Raw genomic sequence first — 21,111 nt, forward strand, 5'->3', positions numbered from 1 at the left:
GTGCTTTGGCAAGATTCTTTAGCAGAGCCTGACAGCAGGCTGGCATGGCTGGACCTGCGTTCCAGGGGAAGGAGTTGAGGAGTAAGAGGACTGACTTGTTCGGGAACAAAGGCCTGACATGAGGATGACAACAGATAAAGGTTGAGAGCTCCTGCAGAGTAGAACTGGGCACCATCAAGGGCAAGATAAAAGCTGGGCAGTTGGGCAAGAGACAGAGGAGCCTGGCAGTGGATTTGAATGAGGACAGACAGATTCAGCTCCTGATCAAAGCCTGAGCTACTTTGGACGCATCTGCTCAGACACCAGAGCTGTCACCTAAACCAAGGCTATCCCGAAAAGAAAACTGAAATGCCACTGGGCCGATGTCATGATGAATGCTTTGTCTACATATGGAGGCAGAAAGCTCCTTTGATATGTGCGGCATATATTTTTTCCCATCAAAGGCCTCTAGAACTTTACCAGGAACACTGAGAGGTACGTGGTCTTCCCCAGCCAAAGTATACAACCTATTTGGCCTTCAAGGCCCTTTACTGGGAATCACCCCCTGCAGCTGAGAGAGGCTTTGCTCAGTGCTTTGGCCCTGCAGCTTCTCTTACGGAAAAAAGGCGGCTCAGTAAAGACATCCCATCCCATGACACACAACCAGCCACTCTAGTCCTCTCAGCTCAGGCCATATGGCAGGAGAATTGGACTGACATTTGGAAACCTGATGCAAAGCCTGAAGCTCTCAGGGCACTGCTGCTTCCACGACTCCTCCTGTTAGGATACAGGGAACACACAAAGCAGACCAGGCAGCTAAATTTGGGCAACCCACACATCCACTTAATAATATAAAGCATAGAGACTTAATTGCACCATGCTTTCTAGGGGCCTGACTCTTGCTTAGATGCCTTCTCTCTATTGATTTTAATGGATAGCAGGTATCTGAGTAGGGGCTACCTTTCTGGATACGTACAGAACTCTTCACATAACTTTGCCTACTACATTAACTCTTGCAACACTTTAACAGTATTTTGTAAGAGACACTCAAGCGTCCCACCTATGCTGGTGGGCCGTGGTCATCAGAGAGCTGTAGCAAAATAACATAATGACTCGAGGCAGGGCTTATCTCCATGATCTCACTCACCACAGGTTGGTTGTAGTGCTCCAAGGACATAGTGACCACGTTGAGGCAGATGATGAAAGTGATGAAGATGTCCAGATAGTGGCTGGTGCAGACCGAATGAATAAGGAGGCGTATGGGGCAGTAGGTAGCATAGTACGGCAAACGCTGCGCCTCTTCAGTGGAAAGAGGGAGATGGGCAGAATTAGGAAGAAATTGGAAGAAAGAGAGAAATGGGTAAGAAACACTGAAGAGGGAGCAGGCATAAGAGCGGTGATAGGTGTTGAAAGGAAAGGGAATAAAGGTGGGAGACAGAAAGAACAGAAAAGGATAGGTAAAAGATAGGGGACATAGGAAGGAGGGAAAAAATGCAAAAAAAGAGGAAAGTAGAAGTGGGGAAAAATAAGTAGAAAAAAGACAAGGAAAGGAATGCTAGAAAGAAAATCTGTTAGTCTATGCTTGTGGGAATGGTGCTAAATCAGCATTTCATGCCTCGACAAATTAAGATCACAAATGATCAAAGGGAGCAGATGGTTCCAGGAGAGGCCCCGGGGTGTCACAGGAGAGAGGGGAAAAACTGGAGGAGAGGAAGGGAAAGCATGCCCACAGGCTGCAAATGGAAAAACCCCATTAGTCTGGGGTAGTAGGGATGATTTCCAGAGGCAAGTATGCTTTTGCAATTTTTGTCTAAAGGTAATACAGAAGAGGACAGAAACACCAGGAAGAGAGCTTGCTTCACCACAGAGGGTCTGGGACCCCAAGGAATGACACTGCAACATTGACAGAAAGAGCCAGGAACAAAACACAAGGGTCTTCCTCTTTTTTTTTTCCCCTCCCTCTTCTTTAAATTTGGGTTTAAACACACAGGATGGTCTGTCAAGGTCTTCCCCCAAACACCAGCTGGGTTGCAGGAAGCCCAGGTGGGACTATCCCAAGCCCAGGATGGGCACCGATGCGTGCACGTCCCGCATTGACAGTGCACACCAGCACGTGCACAGGGGTATTTTTGGTACATCTTATCTCCCGAGGGGCAGGGTGCTAAAACCCCAGCGGCTTCCCCGCAGTCCCAGCAGACCTCGTCAGCCACCCCTCTTCCCCAGACCGCCCCAGCGGGGTGCGTAGCGACACGGCAGCGGCACGGGGAGGAAGGCTGAGAGCGTGGCCACAAGCGATGCGTTTCAGAGACCGGTCCGTCAGGAAAGAAAAAGAAGAGGAGAAGGCTTTTCTCAGAAAACCTTGGCCTACGAACCGACCAAACACTTAGGCTGTGCCTTACTCCTTCGCTTCTTCTCCAGACGGCGCAGGCGCTTCTCCTCCCGCCGGCGTGCCTCCTCAGCCTCCTGGTGCTGCCGGCACTTGTGGAAGTTCTCCACCACCACCCCCACAAACATGTTGAGCACAAAGAAGCTGACGATGAGGAGGAAGGAGATGAAGTAGAGGAGCATCCAGGGGTTGTTGTTGGTCACCGGCTGGAGGAGGAGGGAGAACAGAGGCGGTCAGTCAGCTGGGTGCATGGTGGTATGGAAATGATGGGGGTGGGACCTGCCATGGTGATTGGCTGCTAGGGAGGTGGGGAGGGGTTATGGAAATCAGGGGAGTGGGCTGGGAAGAGCTGGGGCTACAGGCAAGGCAGTTTGCGATTGGCTGACTGGATTTTGGCATCAGCTGGTGATTGATGGAGCGGGTGGGAGTCAAGGGCAAGGCTCTGCCTGCACAGAGTCACCCACAATTCGGGTACAACCCCAGCCACTGATGGAGTACCACACCAGCATGTGGTAAAATGGGTTCCAGGGAACACCTTTGGCTGGAGGGCAAGTAGAGACCACAACCACCCACCACCAAAATGATGATGAGACCGGAATAGAAATGTCATTCAGACTCGGAGAGAAAGGAGGCCCTGAATTTCACAGGGTTTCCTGACAAAAAGCCTACCAAGATAACAGTGGTGCACCTTGTGCAGAGGTTCAGATGTAAATGGAGCATCATCCCAAAGGTTCAAGCCTGTGGTACTGCATCCCATGGCAGGTGCCTACACTGGACACTATCAAGGTCATTGCCTTAGCAGTAGAGGAATAGGGATGCAATGGGCAGTAGACCAACAGTCCCTGTTTTAAAGGGTATTAAAATAACCATCCGTGGGCTAGGAGGGAGCCAGCATGACCAGAAAGGCACATGGCATTGTTTCTCTGTCATTACAAATAGATAAAGACCTGCCGTGAGATCCAAACTGAGTAGAGGGTGAGAATTACTACAGACGTGCACTGCACAGCCACAGCTGCACCTGCCTGCATGGACCAGGCATGACCCTGACGCCTTGCAAATAGGTGAGCGAAGGATTCAGAAGGGCCCTGGAAGGGACTCTTGGTTTGAGGGAGGTGTCTGAAGCAGGATGTTAAAGCATGCTTCTGCCTTACTAGCCCGAGGAAAGTAAAAAAGGTCCTTTCGCAAGGAAGTCTTCGTACCTGCTGGTCAACAGCCACAGCATCTAGTCCATTATACATAATATTGACCCAGCCATCCTTGGAAGCCAGAACAAAGAGGGACATCAGAGCCTGCAACACACAAAGCAAAGCAGATGTGGAGCAGGTGCATCTGGCAGGCTGGGAAAAAAAAAAATCATGGGTTTACGCTCTAATACACACAACATTGAAATACTCTTCCTGCCTGTGTCTCTACACACATCAAAACCTGCTCCTTCCCTCGTGGAGGAGAGGGAGGGGGGACAGGAGGCCATGTGCAGCTAAGACCCACCAGGGGAGGGAGGTTGTGAGGAACATCTGCTTTGTGGCAGGAGGAAAACGAAAATCAAGCTCTCTGCTGCCACTACTTTTCTTTCCCCCACAACCTGTAAGCATCATCCCGATACCAACACAGTAGTGACACAGCTTCTGCATGGATACCCACGCCAAATAACCGTCCCTCCTGGCCCAAGGATCAGGCTTTCCAAGCACTGCATCTGTGCCCCGGGGAGAGGTACCTATAGGAGGAGACAAACCCTGTGCTGGGTTCCCACCAGAGACAGGGGCTGCGGGCACACTCACCTGTCCCAGGTTGTCGAAGTTATACTTGTGGTGCACCCACTTGTAGTTGGCGGCCACGCAGTCGGACCGGTTGGTGATGTTCCTGATGTCGACTCCAAGGCAGTGGTAGAACTTGCCCTTGAAGAGCTGCAGGATGGCAGTGACCCCATCAGCCCCTTTCCCCACAGGGTTCCCCATGCTCCCTGGGATGTGCAGAAGCTCCCGAGGTGGTGGGTGGAGTGCAGGGCTGCAAGCCAGGTGGAGCATGACAGGTAGGAAGGACCGCCAACGTGACGTAGAGCACAGGCTCAAACCTTGCCAAGGAGCCAGGGCCACCCTCATAAACCCACATCTGGCTTTTCAGCCTCCTCCATTGCCCCAGGTCAGCAGTGGCTGTAAGCCCGTACCATCAGACAGCCTTTAGGGCAGACTTTCTGGGTGCAATTAGAGCCACCGGCCCAAAAGGAAAAAAAAAAATGTATCTTCTATTCAGTCCCCAAGAGTAATCTCCCCTCCCTGCTTCGCAGTTACTGAGAGCTGATGGGAAGAGAAGATCTCATCTGAGGGTAAAGAACCAGAAAAAACATCCCCTGCTTCTCAGATACTTTTTTTTTTCCTCTTTTTTTTTTTTTTTTTTTTTTCACAAAGCTGCACTGCACTGCTGTGGCTGTTCTGCCCAGGGCTCTTTCCCCATATGGAAGGTACTGGATTGTGCATTTGTACAGATGCATCAGAGCAGACTAAGTATAGCACATTCCCTGAGATGGAAGTAACGCCCACGCCCTTGCTCCTCTGCAATGCAACAGCTGAAAATAAAGAGGATTAAATAAAAAAATAAAAGAAGGTTGTGGGTGGATTTAGGGCTTAGAGCGAGGGGGAGAAACAGAGCTGACTGGAGGCAGGGTTCATGCAAGCAGGCGCTGAGCTGCTTGCCCTCGTGGCGTGACATGGACGAGCCCAGCGAGCCCCGTGCTGGGCTCTCCCTGTAACGCCGACCCAAACCCTGATCCAGCTCCTGCCAGCCGTGAGCGTTAACTCCTGTCTCACACATCCAGCAACGCCTGCACTCGCTGAGGACCCGGCTGTCCTTGTCAAAGGCTGCGGGACGTTATGGTGGGAGAAGCTCACGGAGGAGGGCAGGTGGAGAAAATTTCCCGGCTTGCCTGCCCCTCCTGCTGTGCTTGGTTGTGTCTGCTGTAGGACCTGGGGGTACGGGCGCCCGTGGCAGGGGTGTGGGCACGGGGGCTGTTTGATGGGCAGCAACAACCTACCTGCACGCCCAGGATGCCAAAGATGATGAAGAAAGCGCAGCAGATGAGGACGATGTTTCCTATGGGCTTGAGGGAAGAAATGAGCGTCTCCACCACCAGCTTCAGGCCAGGGGCTCGACTGATGACTCTGGAAGGGAAGGAAGGGGAGCGGTGACAGAGGGACGGGGCAGGGATGTTTGGCCTAAGCTAAGCATTTTCAGCAGCAGCGGACCCCCACTCTTGCTGTCCAGTGACCCATCAGTGGGGACCAATCTCCTGCGACCAGAAAGCCTCTTCTGTCCCATGGGTTGGTTGTCTGATGAGGTACCTCCAGGGCCAGAGCCATATGGCTAAAGGGAACCTCACCGTGGCTTATGGCTTGTCAAAGACCACACTTTGCCTGGCACAGCGGGATCTGATTCTGGGACCCTTCCTGGGGGGGCCCGGTGGGAAAACGGGGCCAAGCAGGGCTCAGTGGGGCTCTGACCGGAGGGGACGTAAGGTGCGCAGCAGCCGGAGGACTCGCAGCACCCCCAGAATTTTGGCACCGCCAGCAGAGGCCACCGAGACCACAATGTCAATGAGAGACACGAAGACCAAGAAGCCATCCAAGATGTTCCAGCTGCTGCGGAGATAAGCCTGATCCCCAAAATACAGGCCTAGGGAGACCACCTGCAAGAGAGGGGAGAGGAGAGGGGGTTAAATGGCTTCTCTCCACGTTGCCTGGAAGGCTATGAAGGAAAACGTCTTTGGGGAAAGTGGTGGCACATAACTCCAGAAATAACAGGGCCATAGTGTGTTCCCACCTTTCCTCTGCCTCCCTGAACAACAGCACACTGTAGGGAACACACAGGAAACCTTCCCCTGCCATACCACAGACCTGGACAAGTCTCCCAGTCCAGAGATCACCTGGGAGGTAAAATCGGGCACTAAACCCCGTACTTTGGCTCTTAAAGGGGTGGTTCGAGTCTCAGCAGTTCTCAACACCAGCAGGCACTACAGAAATTGCTTGCCTTGGGGAAAGCTGAACACCCTGCAAATCATGGCCGTAATTCAGGTATGAATTTTAGGGGTTTAACTTCAGGCACCCAGTTTTAGGACTCTTTCCCAATCACAGGAGGGGAATAACAAGATTTCCCTATTGTTGCAAAGTACTTAGACACCTATTGAATAATTATCTCAACTAAGAGCATTTTATTAATATTGTTGTTATTTCCCCCATTCTTGCTCCAGGAGAAAGGGAATGGACATTTTGTATGATTACAAAATCCATACCTGAAGGTCAGCTATTCCTCCTGGGTACTAAGATCCATTCAGATTTAAAGCCTAGGATAAATATCCCCTCCATGCCTGACAAGAGAGGACACAACCCCAGGCAGTATCTGCCTTTACCAAGATAGAGGGAAGGACTTGCACACTGAAAAGATGGCAAGATTTTAGAAGGGTGCTGAGCAAACGTGAACCATGTTGTTCCTGACACTGGGAAAAAGCTCTCAGCAGTTCATCTCCAGTAACTTACCTTCAGTGTCATCTCAGCTACAAAAATTGCTGTGAAAATGTAGTTGGATACAGTGAGAAAGATTCTCTCCTAGAAAAAACAGAGAAAGGCCTTAAATGTATCTTGACGACTTCTTGTCACTCTGTCAGGCCCCTCTGATGAATTTGATACCTTTTGCTTTCCTGTGAAGGGTCTGAAAGTTGGGAAAATAAGAGAGGTGCCTTTGGCAAAGGCCAGCGCTGGGCAGCTTTTAGCTCATACACCTTGGCTCAGCTCCGTGCCACAGCTGGGACGGGGTCCTACGCAACTCTGCAAGAGCACAGTGGATGGGATTTGCAATGCATCCTGCAAATCTGGTTTCAAGGCACTCTCTGCCCTGTTCTGCCAGTGCTGCTCAGTCCTGACCTGCTACACTGACCTGGGACTCCTTCCTGAAGGGCTGCTGAGCACTGACCACTGGATTGTAAGTGCAATAGGGTCTGGGGATCGCTAAGGCAGACATGCAGAAAAAGCCATTTCACTTGCCAGCTTCAGCCACCTCCAAGATGGCTTAAAAGCAACATACATGAATGATGACGCGCCATTCGTACAGAATGGGAGTTACTTCTATCTTTTAGTCCCCAGTCACTGCCCCTTTTGCCAGTCATCGCTTAACTGCAGGTGCCTGGGGGACTCTCTTACTTTCCAAGAGGGAGGGAACTATGATTACTGTTTAGAAAGTGTGTTGCCCCATTATAAGACCCTGCAGGGGAAGCGTGCACTATGTGAATTACTAATACTTGGGCATTTGAATAGATGAGTGGGAGCTGGTGTATAATGCTGAAGTTATTCCAGAGGTCATACCAGTGCCAGGAACGCTTACGAACCGCTGTCAGAGGTTGTGCTAAAAAGCAGGTGGGAGGAAATGGTGCTCACCGTGCTTCTGTGTTCAATCTGTGGTCTCTCCAGAGCAATAGTGATGCAGTTCAGGAAGATGAAGGCCAGCACAACGTAGTCAAAGAGCTTGTGAGCAATGATGGTTTGGCAGAGGAGGCGAAACCTGCAAGAGAGTTCCAGTAGGCACCTGTGCCGTGGGCAGAGCAACGTTAGGAGCTGTGAGGACAGAGAATTGAGAAGTCTGGCCAAAACTGAGCTCTGACGTAGCAGTTTTCCTATCACTGATACTGATGTCCCTTGCCATGACAATATCCCAGGGTGGCCCACAGTCATACAGGGATCCTGGAGCAGAGCAAGGGCAAAGCAATGAGCTGAACCTTCATCCATTGCCCCGGTGCAAGAGTGGTTTCCTAATCACTATAGGCACCACTGTGCTCCTCTCTTGCCCCGTAGAGAAGAGGCTGAGTTTCAGTTTTCCTCCCAAACTCACACTTTGTACCACCCCAGGGCAAAGAGGCCACATGCTGAAAGCTGAGGAGAGGCAGATAGGTTGGCAGTCATGGGGACCACACTTCTGTCTGCTCCGAAAGACACTGTGCTCTTTAGCATACGTGTCACACAGAGCAAAGAGCTCTCCTGCATGACCTGTAAGGAAATCCCCTTCTTTTCAAGGAGCGATGCACATGGGTGAGAATACTGTTGGCTGGGATACATGGACATTTTCTCCTGGTGGGAAGACCCCTTTAGAAGGAAGAATTTATCCCAAATTTCTTTTTTTCAGGCAAGAAGTATTCTAACTTTGCCCTAAAATGTGTGATATGACTGCTGATAAGTTGGTACTGGGACTAAAAATGAAGTGGAGAGACTGTTCTGGTACCAGGGGAGGAAATATCAGTATTAGAAAGTAGTTAATAATACATTCCTTCTCTTTTTTGGGTTAATGTTAGTATTCCCTGCCTTGCTTTGCTATAAATATTTATGATTACACAAAAGAAAAATGGGATGCTCCAAAGGGAGGGAAAGTCACAATAGCTATTTAGGATTCTCATCCTTCCTTTCATCTCCAGAATCAAGGAAGAGAAATGTTTTTTGGCTGTAGAAGTGGAGATGGAGGAGACAAAACACATTCCCAGCTAGTAAGTTTAAAGTTGCAACCTAACATGCAGCTCAGGGGATGTGGCCAGCATGGCAACAGAATCTGCCCCATCTTCTCAACCCTTTCATGGCTAAAACTGCACAAACCTGTTTTGTGGAGAGAAGAGATATATGGACCAGTCTTCCCGTAACTCACACCAGTCTGGCTTATAGACTTCCATCATCTTCCGGATGCGAAAGCACAGACTCTGGAGGGACACAGCAGAAGCAAGTGCCACTGGTTACCTTCGAACTTGCCTGAGAGAGGCACTCTTCCTTTCACATCTGACCCCAAAACACCACTACCTGCAGTCTGCCAGTGCACTACCTGCTGTTCTTTAAGCCCCTGAATGAGGAAATGGACTCAAAGAGCAACAAGCCATTGAAAAGGAGGTAGAAGCTGCTTTGTCGGGGCCTTTTTACCCCTTGGCATCTGGTTTCCTCTCCAAATCATTACAAATAAAACTGCTGATGTCCTTCCTAGAGCAGGATGTTGTCCATGATGCCTTCTCTGAACTGTTGGAGTGCCTCTGTTACATGAGCACAGTGTTTCCTTGCCACCTCAGCTAAACGAGAGGCCAGGACAGGAAAGCCTTCTGTTGGCACCTGGGCTTGGAAGTGATTTAATTTCACACAGCATATATATCTGTATTTGGTACAGTCCTGTACTTGCTGCTGATTTTCCCCATGCATAGCTCTCGCTCCTCGCACAGCCTGACCCTTCCTAGCCTGTAGAAATCACTGGCTGCACTGCTCTGAAATAACAGCCCCCCAGCGACCATGCCTGTGACCCTATATTGTCCTTCCTCCCACCATCCACCTGTACGACTGCCTTGCAGGCAGCCTGACAACATGGTTTGAGCTTGCCTGGGTCTAGAAGGTCCCATCTGTGTTCGGTGATGCCCTCCAGCTGTGCTTAAAGCACCTTTGCAAGCTCTCCCATGCATGTGGCAGAGACTGACACTTGAGGACGGATCCGGGGTTTCCCACAGCACCGCAGTGTAACCCCAGGTTCCCTCCACCAAGTACTCACATAATCTATCTCTTCATCATCCTCTCCCCGTTCCTTGCGGTTGTTCATCTTTGGGAAGATCTCCTTGGCGATACTGGGCATTTTGCCATTGCAGTCTTGATGCTCGCTGGATGCTGCTCCCAGCTTATGGGTCACTCGGTTGCCAGACGGGACGGAGGACAACTCCAGCAGGTCACAGGAGCCTTTGTTGTCCAGGGAGAGCGTCCGGCGGTGATGAAACACCCTTCCCGTCCCGTCCGGCTCCCCATCTGCCGCCCTGTGCTTTTCCCCAGACAGGAGGGATTCGTGCTCGGCAGAGGGAGGTTTGTGCTTCAGGCTGTGTCCCCGGGCCAGGCTGTTCCAGCTGGAGCGACGGCTGCCCCAGGCTCCGCTGCGACCCCAGGCACCGTAGTGGGAACTGCGGGAGCTGGACTGTTAAAAGAGGGGGACGGGGACTCAGCAAATCCGGGCACAAGGAGGGAGCATGCAATCCAATTTCAGATCACAGACTTCTCCCTGGGCCCCCAGGCCAGGGAGGTTGCCTTTTTTCAGCCACTGAGGAAGTTGCGTGGTGGGAATTTAGCAGCAACCTCTGTAAATCTGACAATAAATTGATAATGAGTTAGTAATGGTGTCAGCTGTGATTACTTTATAGCACCATCTGTGTGCAAAGCACTTACGGGGAAGGTAAATAATAAAGCCAAAGGCCAGGTGCTTGATGTTGTTACTTACACCAGCACAGAGTAAGAATGAAGCTCTCAAAATATCTGATTGGCAGTTTTTTATGCTGCCCTGGGGTAGAGGATAACATGAGGTACAGGGTGATGGATAATCTGACACACCATCTTTGAGTACAGTCTTAGTAAAAAGAAGAAATGGGAGAAACAGCCTTGTTGGTTACAGTCTAGTCCAACCACATCAGCAACTTATCATGTAGTGCATGCCTGACAGCTCTCCCTGTTTAGAAATAACAGGGGCACAAACCCTTTGAGCACCGATGCACCCCCCCCCCAAAGCTGTGTGTGTCAGTGAGTAGAAAGCCCAGAAGCTGATGTTACAAGGTGGACAGGTCTGAGGTGCATCGGCTGGACAGCCAGCAGTGCTTGGGGAAGTGCTAAGGGGCAGCAGGACCTGCTATGGGGAGCTCCAAGTCAAGATTTCTCTCTTCATTGTTACAAAAGCTTCCAGAAAACCCATCTGTTATGGAAGTTGGCAGTTCTGGCATCACCCAGATATTCCTATGCTCTCAACTCAAGGCATCATTTTGTGTCCTGTGCCCTACAAAAACAAGGAAAGGGCAAGGAGACAAAACATGTTTCACGCTAAGAGGGAGACTCTGTCTCCTTGGTGTTCCCCCTCTCCCACCAGAAGAATATAAAAGAGCTGAATCCCACACTCAATGGAATATAGATCAATAACCTGGAAATAGACTTCAATAATCTGGACATTTAGATAAATAACGTGAACTGACCTGGCTTCCTAAAGACAGGCAACGTGCTTGTGTTAGAAGCCTACAGCAGCAGTGCAATCCTCCACAGCAATCCCCGGACGATGGTAGAAAGACAACAGAGTGCTTGGACTTCAAAAGAAGGGTATGACACACTTCTCTACTCACTCACTCACCAAGGACCGCTGATCATAGGTCATTCTCCCCAGGGACATCACACTGCTCTTCCGAGAGTCAACAGCAACGCGGATCTGGTCAGGCTGCAGGGAGTTGCTTGAGGAGTTGGTGACCCCCCCAGCAGCCACTGGTGGGTTGGAAGAGGGCAGGGATGGGTCCAAGTGTCCATTAGGGGTCACAGGAATTGCACAGAGCTTGGGATCTGGGTGGAAAGACGCAGAAAGAGGAAGAAAGCGAAAGAAGAAGGTGGGTTCCTCACTATCCAGTGACTGTTTCAATGTCTAAGCTGTTTAGCACATTAGCTGCAGCTAACAGAATATTAGCTGTTTAGCACCAATCAGCATCAATTCCTTCTGATTTAGGGTGTTGTGGCAAAAGCAGCGCAAGCTGGGAACACTTTGAAGTATTCTCCTCAGTCCCCAAAGCTGACGGCAGCTCTCCTGGGGGCCAGACAACGAGCAGAGTGCTGGTCAGGCAGACTCAGGCTGACAGGCAGAGCAAGAAGCCGAACCCTGGCAGCTGGGGAGGAGAGTGTGCTTCTGCATGCCAAGAACAGACACCTGCATCTTCAGGTCTGAACAAATACCACCCGCTGTCGGACTGGTATTTAAAGCAGTTGGGCTTAGACACTGTGGAAGAGACTAAGATGTGGGGACACCCACAGCCATCCACGTATTGAGGTTACCTTTAAATTCCTGCAATCACACTATTCATCCCAGTCTATCCTACTACACTGGGCCTCTTCAAACGACTGATCATTGACCTTGAAGATACAGGACACCTTTGAGGGGTATGTCAGGTGCTGTGGATGACCGTCAGCATTTGTTCAGATGGATGGAGAGGATGGGGTACTGGATTTTAATGCCCAAAAGGACTGGAACTTTCATTTTTGTTTGACCTATTGCATCACGAAGGTCACGTATCTTCACCTGCACGCAGCGTCACAGCCGTGATTGCACCAACAGGCTCCGCAACCTCTTCCCCATTTGCCCTCCTGGGGTTTGGCTTTCTACATTCAAGGTAAGCTCTGATATGGCGCAGCCATGTAACCCAGGATCAGACTGCTGTGACAACAGCTAAGTTGCAGGAAAGAGCTGTAACAAGCCAACGCTGGAGCCACTGCTCCTTGCTGCGGGAGCTGCATTTAAGCTCAGCCCTGCGCCTGTGCTCCTTGTCTGGGTCATGCTGTGAGAATGCTTGTGCCTGACCTTGCACCTTGCTGATCCTGATCTTGTCTTGCTGACTGGACTTCTTGGCTCGACCTCAGACCTGCCTCACCACCGTGGACTTGCCTGGCAATCACCGAACAATCGGCTGACCCTGGCTAGTGGCAGCAGACCTGCTCTGCTCCCCCTGTGCCGGCACTGTGCTTTTGTCGGCGTGGTCCCTGCCCTCCTGCCCAGCTGTCCCTCCCTCCCAGCTCCTGGCTCACCATCCACTGCGGAGCAAGCTGCTCTTGCTGCTCCCTGCCACCGAGTCCTGTCTGAAGTATAATACCCCTCGCGGAAAGACTTGCAGTCTTCAAGGGAAGACTTCGAGGGGTGGAGACCTTACCCAGAAGTTTGCAGGCAGACGGTTCCAACAGTTAATTATCTTTCCTTAAAAATATGCGGGTTTTTCAGTTTGAATTTGTCTAGCTTCGGCTTCCAACCTTTACAATCTCATTATGCTTTTTTCTGCTCAATTAAAGAGCCATCTACCATCAGAAATCTCTCCTTATGGTCGGCACTTACAGAGTGTGTGTTCAAGTCACTTCTTTGGTTTCTCTAAGCTTCATTAGCCTCTCGCTATGAGGCAAGACTTCCTGATTTGTCCGAGTCCTTTTTAATGTGTTGGTATCCCCTATCCAAATGTGTGTCTGTTGTTGTTTAACCCCAGCCAGCAACTAAGCACCACGCAGCCACATGCTCACTCCTCCCTGCTCCCAGTGGGATGGGGAGGAGAATCGAAAAAAAAAAAAGTAAAACTTGTGGGTTGAGATAAGAATGATTTAATAACTAAAGTAAAATAAAATGTAATACTAATACTACTACTAATAATAAATAATAAATAAAATAATAATAACAATGAAAAGGAATAGAATTTAAAAAGAGAGAGAGAAAAAAAAAGAATAAAACTCAAGAAAAGACAAGTGATGTACAATGCAATTGCTTACCACCTGTTGACCAATGCCCGAGCAGTGACCCACCCCTCGTGGCCAACTCGCCCCCCGTTTATATACTGAGCATGATGTTCTATGGTATGGAATATCCCTTTGGCTAGTTCGGGTCAGCTGTCCTGGCCACACTCCCTCCCAGCTTCTTGTTTGTGCACCTGCTTGCTGGCAGAGCACAGGAAACTGAAAAATCCTTAACTTAGGTTAAGCGCTACTTAGCAACAACTAAAACATCAGCGTGTTATCAACATTATTCTCACACTAAATCAAAACCACGCTGTACCAGCTACTAAGAAGAAAACTAACTCTATCCCAGCCGAAGCCAGGACAGGGTCCCAGATTTGGACACAGAGTTCCTGAAATGGTGCCCCTGAAGCTAAGCAGAGACAGTCCCACTTCTCATTCCTAGTTGACGTTCTGCAGGTCATTCAAGAACTGCTCCCCTTGGCTATCACATTCCTCAGGATGCCAGCATGGCTCTGTTTTTCCACAGATAACACTACAAACTAGCATAAAGTTCAGAATGCAAACCAAAAAGTTCTTGGAGATGAGAGTGAATTTTCTGCAGAATCTGCTTTCAGATTTCTCACTAAACAGCAATGGGAGATAAGCAAATGAGGTTGGTTGACCTACTGTACCTGAGCCTTCCTGGACCTCTTGGAACTGATCTAACTCCTCCATGTTTGATGAACTCTGATCTTCATCTGAGTATGACCGGTTGGCATCACCCTGGAACACAAAAATTTAGAAGTTGGAAACTCATAAACAGAAAAGACCGTTTGTTCTTGTCTTTCATTGCTGGAACAACTGTAAAGTCCTCCTTGGCAGCCAGGCATCAGTGTGATCACTGGAAAGAGCCTTGTGTGACCTGCGATGGCTGACGTACTGTGTTCTTGCTTTTGGAGGGGCAAAGGCCTCACCCTAGTAGGGCAGGGTCTGTTGCATAGGATGCAAATTGTGAACTCCCTTCCAGAGGGCTTGTCTCCTTCCTTGCAAGCGTTAATGCTCTCATTTTTTTTAAAGGAAGCCTGCCCTGAACTTCACAAGGGAAATGACAGAGGTGTGATACTTTGGGAGACCTCCACCCCAGTACCCTCACAGTGTCTCAAAGGTCCCCCTTTTAGCACCTCTATTCCTCCTCCTGATGAGGCCCCAGTGGCAACTCACCTCAGCCTGGAACCCCTCCACGAGAATGGCCACCAGCAGATTGAAGAGCACGTAATTGCCAAACGTCATGAGAGCCACAAAGTAGAGGGATGCCCACGGCGAGGTGGAGGCCATGCCATTGTAGAGCACAACATTCCAGTCCTCCTGGGTTAGGATCTGCAACCAGGCGCAGAGGCCACATAAACATGGAGGAAGAACACGAAGGGGATTCTCAGAAAAGGACAGTGAAAGGATACACATCAGGACCACATCAGGCCTCTTCACTTCGCCATAACCACACACCCACTGTCCAGCGGTGGTACTGCCCTGACAACGTTAGCTGAGCAAGAATAAACAAGAGCGACTGTGAGGGCAGTCGTGGGCTGAGGTGACAGCGTTAAGCAGGGGAGTTACCACGGCAGGAGTGACCTTTGCAAACTGTCTCCTGGGAAGGAAGGAGCCCTCCTGTCTGAGGTACACCATTCATTTAGTTACAACGCCCAGTTGTTCTTCCTCTAAACAGGACGTGCTGGAGCCTTTTGTGCTGTCAGGAGCGTAGTGCAATGCTCCTCAACGAGAAGAAGCTTCTCCTGATCCTCTTCACTTTGCCCCGGTCCACCTGAAGAGACCAAAGTGGACTCACCTGGAAGACGGTGACGATGGCCCACAGCAGGGAGTCAAAATTCTTCCGGTCGGGAACTGTATCTCCTGTGTCTGTCCTGAGGCTGAACTTGCAACCAAAGATGTGCATTCCTAGGATGCTGTTGGGACAAGAAGTGGAGATGGTGTCAAATACAAATACCTCTGCCACCACAATGAGCTCGTCAGAGTCATTCTCTTTTCCTCCCGACAACCTAATGTAACGCCACAGGAGCGAGGGGTAGAACAACACAGCCAGACCACTGGGACCTATCCGTGAAGAAGGAGCTGTGCATTGCACCCCTATAGCTCACCAAACCCCCTGGCTTTCCACCTGTACTGCCTCAGAGCTCATGTATTCCCTCCAACCTGTCCTTCAGATCTGCTCTTCCCATCATTCTTGTTTGCCCTCATTTTGATTCGCCTCCCTACCACCACATCCATGGGATGCGCTCACAGATTTTCTTGATTGCTTCCTGCCACCCTTCTGCCAGAGTCAGCCTCCAGACCGAACTGTTCCTGCAGCCAGTGTTGATTACCAAGAAACTTCACCTATCCTGCGATGGGACATTATGCACAACATGCGCATTTGGTGGCAGTATTTCTCCACCCCATCCACCCCGTCCAGGCCAAATCTTCAGCTGCTGAACCCAATTTAGGGCAGCAGTAACCTTGGCCCTTATGAACAAATAAGCGCTTGTCAGCACTGCCTGAACCTAGAGCAATGGGCAAGACAAGTCATGCAGTCATGTTCCAAAGTTGCTCTCCACATGAGCCATGCAGTGCCTCTCCAAAACGCAGTGAGGCAACTAACTGCCTCCTCACCTGAATATAAAGATGAAGAGCATGAGGAGCATGCAGAAGGTGGCTACGTTGTCCATAGTCTTCATCAGCACCACAAGCTGGCGGCGCAGCGCGGGCATGAAACGCACCAGCTTCAGCACCCGCAGGAGGCGGAAAGTCCTCAGCACAGAGAGGCCCCCGTCCGACTGGCCGATGATCTCCCAGATGCTGTGGCCCAGAGAGGCACAGGGAGTATGAGGGACAAAATGAAAGACAAGGGAACGAACAGAAGAGAGAGAGGAATAACAATGCTAATCCAAGTTTTCACCTCTGCATTGGCAGTAAGTATAAAGGGGTCTGAGAGAAAATCCGTTTGAGCAGGATATAATTAGAAGTATATATTATAGGCTTATACTTATGTGTAGAAAGCTGCATTTCTCCCTTAAGAACATGAACATGGCACTGTATGTTGCAGGAATGAGGAAAGGATTGCAGCATTAAATTCCAGCAAGACAAGTTCTTCTATCACACATTAAACCTTTGTAGCATCCTTAATTTTTGCATTTTTAAAACATTTCACAGCTAATATTTGTTGGGGACTTACAAGGCAATTGCAATTGCCTTCATTCTACAGAGGGGAGAACTAAGGGGCAGAAGTGCTATGTGGCTTGCCTAGGGTCACCAAATGTTGGGAAAAGACAACGTGGTCTCCCAATCCTTGGCCTTGTGCATCAGCTCAGCTCCTCCTAGTATAGCTGCTAAATCCTTTTTGAAAAGGCACACGAAAATATGCAAGCTCTGTAGCACTCTTCTGTATGTATTTCACTTGATCCCCAAGGCCCTTGTCACCTGATGATGACGATGATACTGTCAAAGATGTTGTAGGGGTTGCGGAGGTAATCAAAGAGACCAAAAGCAGCAAGTTTCAGGATCATCTCCAGGGCAAACATGCTTGTGAAGACAACGTTGCTGATCTCCAAGATGTTGGTCAATTCCTCTGGCTGGAGAGAAGGCAAATTCAGAGAGTCAGAACTGAAAGAGCCCTGCAATTATGGGAAATAAAGTGCCACTATTCCCAGGGGACAGGCTTTGTAAGGAGCTGCAAAGCTCCATGGGTGAGATTAGAGTGGAGCTGGATAGAGCCACTTGCACTCCAGATTCCCTTGCACATTTACTACCTTCATCATAGGTTATGTCCCTAACAAATTCTTTTACTAGAGGTGGTCAGGAGCCCCACAGCCACTCACACGGCCAAGGCTGACAAAGTGTCTCCCACATCCCACTCTCTACCCTGGTTCCCCAGCTAAAGGCTGCTTTACTTTGTGCAAAGAACTTGAGTATTTTTTGAAGCAGGGCAAAAGTAGTTGATCTGCAGTCAACGTCCTTCTTCAAGGATCTTCCTCTGAGATTTCCACAGGTAGCTGGCACATTTTTTTGCTGAAATTCTGAAAACATTTGAATGATAGGAAAACAGTTCCCTATCTTCTTCTAAACCTCCCTGCACTTCTCTGCCCCTTTCCCCTCTATTTTTTCCCTTCCCCGTTTTTATCTCCCCAACTCCCCACCAAATCCTTGGTATGCATTAGTTTTCCAGACTTGCTCCAGCAGTCTTTTCTCATGCCTCTATCCTCAGAGTGGTCTCAATAATTACCCAAGCAAATATCAGACTAGCTGAAAAATACAACAGCAAGAAGGGGTACTCTGTTAACGCCTACCTGTAAGGGAGAGAAAGAGCAGGACAGGGTGAGGAAAAGAGAAAAATGGACAGCAAGAGAAGAAAGGCAGATGCACAAGGGGAAAACCTCCAAGGATGACACAAGATGACTGTGTTGAAATAAAATAAATAAATAAATAAAAAGGAATAAAAAGGCAATCTGACCCTGCCTCAGGCATTTTTTTTCTGTTGAATCTCTGACACATCTTTCGGCTCCTGTGATACAGCCTTCTCCAGCAGAGACCAGAGACCAATGTGTTTGTGCATATGAGAGAAAGTGTTTTAATGATTCCATCAGTGGAACAAGTCTGAGCAAATTAAATTACTCCTCCTTTTGTTTTCTGAATTAATGACTTTTTCTTCAGTGTGTGTAGCCTTAGAAACTTCTCTGACAAGGTCAGGAAAGGGTCTAGACCGTTTCCTCAGGAATGATGAAACATTGCTTCAGAGGGAGATGGAGGCTGTGCTGATGTCACTGATGAAGGATGCCAGGATCTTGCCATCCCCTGCGGAGGCATTCCCTACACTGGATTTGGGATGGACTCATCTGCTCAAAGCACCTCTCTCCTAGCGGCTAGGACTGCACCAGGCCAAACAGCAAGGTCTGAGGTCTCCAGCAAGGTCGGACGCACGAGGGGCAGCACACGTGTGCCTATATTGCACATACTCAGACACACACATAGCCCAGGGAGACTACCACGGCAATGGCAAGGCACAAAATGTTCCCAAAGTGAGAGAAAAACTTCCTCCCGGTATAATGGGTTGCATCTTGGCACCAGGCTAGACAACCCATGCCCTTCAGACCGCATGAGACTGCTAGAGCGATTCACCTGGCTGTAGCATGCTGCTGGCCATCACCTTCCCAAGCAGCAGCTGGTGGGGACCTGCTCCAGCTGAAGGTGTGCCGCCTTCCCAGGAGGAGGGACAAGGCACAGCAGCTCCAAGGCACTTCTTCAGGGCTCCTCTGGCAGGTATGTCGCACCTCAGACAAGGTTACATATTTGACGTTTAACCTACCGCGCCACCGAGCCCCAGCTCCAAGCCTTCGAGCTGAGACTGATCCAGGCTCTGTGGTAGCAGCCAGTACTGCTCTCGTTGTCTGGATACCCGTGCCAAAAAGGTGGCTGAAGATTCTCTTCTTCCTTCACATTGGTCTGAGCTATGCCTGGCCACCAGGCCACCTTTTTAAGCATCACATAAAATGGAAGGGAACAAGAAAACTGCAAAAGCCTATTGTTGAGGGCAAGAGAGGACAGACACTCTGGCACCACGGAAACAAAAAAGTGAGTCCCTGCAGGTCAGAGCCAATATTTTTACCATGAACTCAGTGCCCACGAGGAAAGGGAGTCATGGTCCCTCCCTGAGGACTGCAAAATTGCTGTTTTTCTAAAGGGTAGCCTTTGCATTGGCTGTGCCTGTTACTTACTCAGCTGGTGGAAGAAGAATTGAGGGAGGAATGCAGTTCTGGGTCTGACCCTCCCCCTGAAGTTGGGGTCTGCTTTAACCCCTGCTCTGGGACCCCCAGGGGCCCAGATCCTCCCAGGTGAGCAAATGGACTGGAAACTGCTCCTTACATCTGTGGCTTCCCATGCCCATTGCTAATTTCTTGCACTCCCTGTTGCAACTTTTTATTGAAATGCTTCATTTCTTTAAAGTCAAAAAAGGGGAGATGGCTCAATTTCCACTGTAATTACATTTGAATAACAAAACCATCCTGAAAATGAGGGGGAAAGGAGGGGATATAAAAGCAAAGAGAGAGAAAGAATGAGCAAGTGCACACGGGAGTGCAGAGATTAAGATCACTTCATGGAGAGCCAGGCAGTAATGACACTTGCTGTGAACATGAGGTCCATATGCTAAACAGAGATGCCAATTTCAGCCTGAATCAAATTATTATGTCAGTGAGAAGGAGCAGTGTAAAAAAGCAACAGGCTATGATGGTGGATATCCTCCTCTCTGCTGTCCACACATTCTCTCTTGTGCTGTCGTAGGGAGCAATTGATGTTTGAAAAGCCATGCTTGCATCTCGCTTGTGGAAAAGGTCACCTGTTCCCCCATCTCTCCTTCTCTCCCTGACATCTGTTTCTCTAGTCAAGCCTCCACCTGTTAATCTTTTTCTAATGGGCCATCAATCAGCCCCAGCAAAGCATTCTTCCTAGAGAGAGGGGAAGGAGACACTGGGCAGGGAAAGGAAGGAGAGATGGGCAAAGAGAAAGGCAGCAAAAGAGGAAACAAAAAACAAAGCTGGGAAAACAAATAGTAAAATAAACTCACTGGCACCCACAAGAAATAGAGGAGACTTTTTTTTAAATGGAGTAGGAAAGAAGTAAAGGCTGGGGAAGGAAAAGCAACACAAAAGGAATGAACTCAGGGAAAAAAAAAGAAGAGAAAAAGAGAGAAGAGCCAGCTGGAGAGGCACACTCACTGGCTGAAGGCAGATCCTGCATTGCAGCCGTTTCTGGCGATACAGATAATTCGGCAGAGTGCGAAGAGCCATCAACTGGGAGCCGGGGCTGCAGGGCGGGGGGCACCAGGGGCTGTCCCCTCTGCAGGGATGTCCTTGTACCTGGGGCACTGGGGCCAGGAGTGACAGCGGACGAGGCTGGGGGCTGGACACGGCTGCTGCAGAGGACTCTCTCTGGCCAGGGAAGTACGAACTTGATGAAAGGGGCAAGCGAACAGGGAAAAAGTGGTTCTTTCCCTTTCTTCTTACAGACACAAGGGATCCCCAACACAATGGATGTGTCACCTCACAGTTGTGAGAGGTCCCCAGGCTCCCACAGACAGCACTCAGGCATTTATCATCAAAACCATTAGCGAGGCTACCTCCTCCCAAGCCACCCAGGTTTACCTAGAAACTGTAAATTGGAGTATCTGCTAGGAAAGGCTTCAACTCAAGGCTACTTTAGTCCAAACAAAACCAGCTAACACCAGAAATCTCCCCACAAGAAGTCTGTTTGTGTTGCCAAGCCAGGATAGACTGGTTTACCCACCACACTAGGAGAGAAACTCAAACAAAACTGTGGGAGCTGAGTATTTGGGTGAGGAGGGTGGCTTGAAGGGAGAGAGATCCCAGGGGGCAAAGCATACCCAGAGCCAGTGTTTTAACCAGACTGGTTCACCTACTCTGCATACGGATCTCTTTCCAAATCCATGAA

At 49.6% G+C, this 21,111-nt stretch overlaps 1 protein-coding gene across 1 annotated transcript in view; it reads right to left on the reverse strand.

Moving 5' to 3' along the window:
• The window catches only part of CACNA1I (calcium voltage-gated channel subunit alpha1 I), a 158,417-nt gene that overhangs the window by 18,468 nt on the left and 118,838 nt on the right, over positions 1-21,111 (reverse strand). Inside the window, exons 10-25 of the mRNA XM_075051956.1 lie at positions 17,089-17,240; positions 16,282-16,467; positions 15,461-15,578; positions 14,839-14,994; positions 14,310-14,400; positions 11,516-11,718; positions 9,914-10,324; positions 8,989-9,089; positions 7,786-7,909; positions 6,892-6,960; positions 5,860-6,044; positions 5,394-5,520; positions 4,144-4,269; positions 3,565-3,654; positions 2,379-2,571; positions 1,127-1,278 (exon numbers count right to left, since the gene is read on the reverse strand). Of these exons, the coding sequence (XP_074908057.1) occupies positions 1,127-1,278; positions 2,379-2,571; positions 3,565-3,654; positions 4,144-4,269; positions 5,394-5,520; positions 5,860-6,044; positions 6,892-6,960; positions 7,786-7,909; positions 8,989-9,089; positions 9,914-10,324; positions 11,516-11,718; positions 14,310-14,400; positions 14,839-14,994; positions 15,461-15,578; positions 16,282-16,467; positions 17,089-17,240 (2,484 nt within the window). The remainder of the gene's footprint in view (positions 1-1,126; positions 1,279-2,378; positions 2,572-3,564; positions 3,655-4,143; positions 4,270-5,393; positions 5,521-5,859; positions 6,045-6,891; positions 6,961-7,785; positions 7,910-8,988; positions 9,090-9,913; positions 10,325-11,515; positions 11,719-14,309; positions 14,401-14,838; positions 14,995-15,460; positions 15,579-16,281; positions 16,468-17,088; positions 17,241-21,111) is intronic.

The sequence above is a fragment of the Buteo buteo genome, chromosome 19 (genome assembly GCF_964188355.1).
Source record: "Buteo buteo chromosome 19, bButBut1.hap1.1, whole genome shotgun sequence".
Taxonomy (NCBI): Eukaryota; Metazoa; Chordata; class Aves; order Accipitriformes; family Accipitridae; genus Buteo; species Buteo buteo.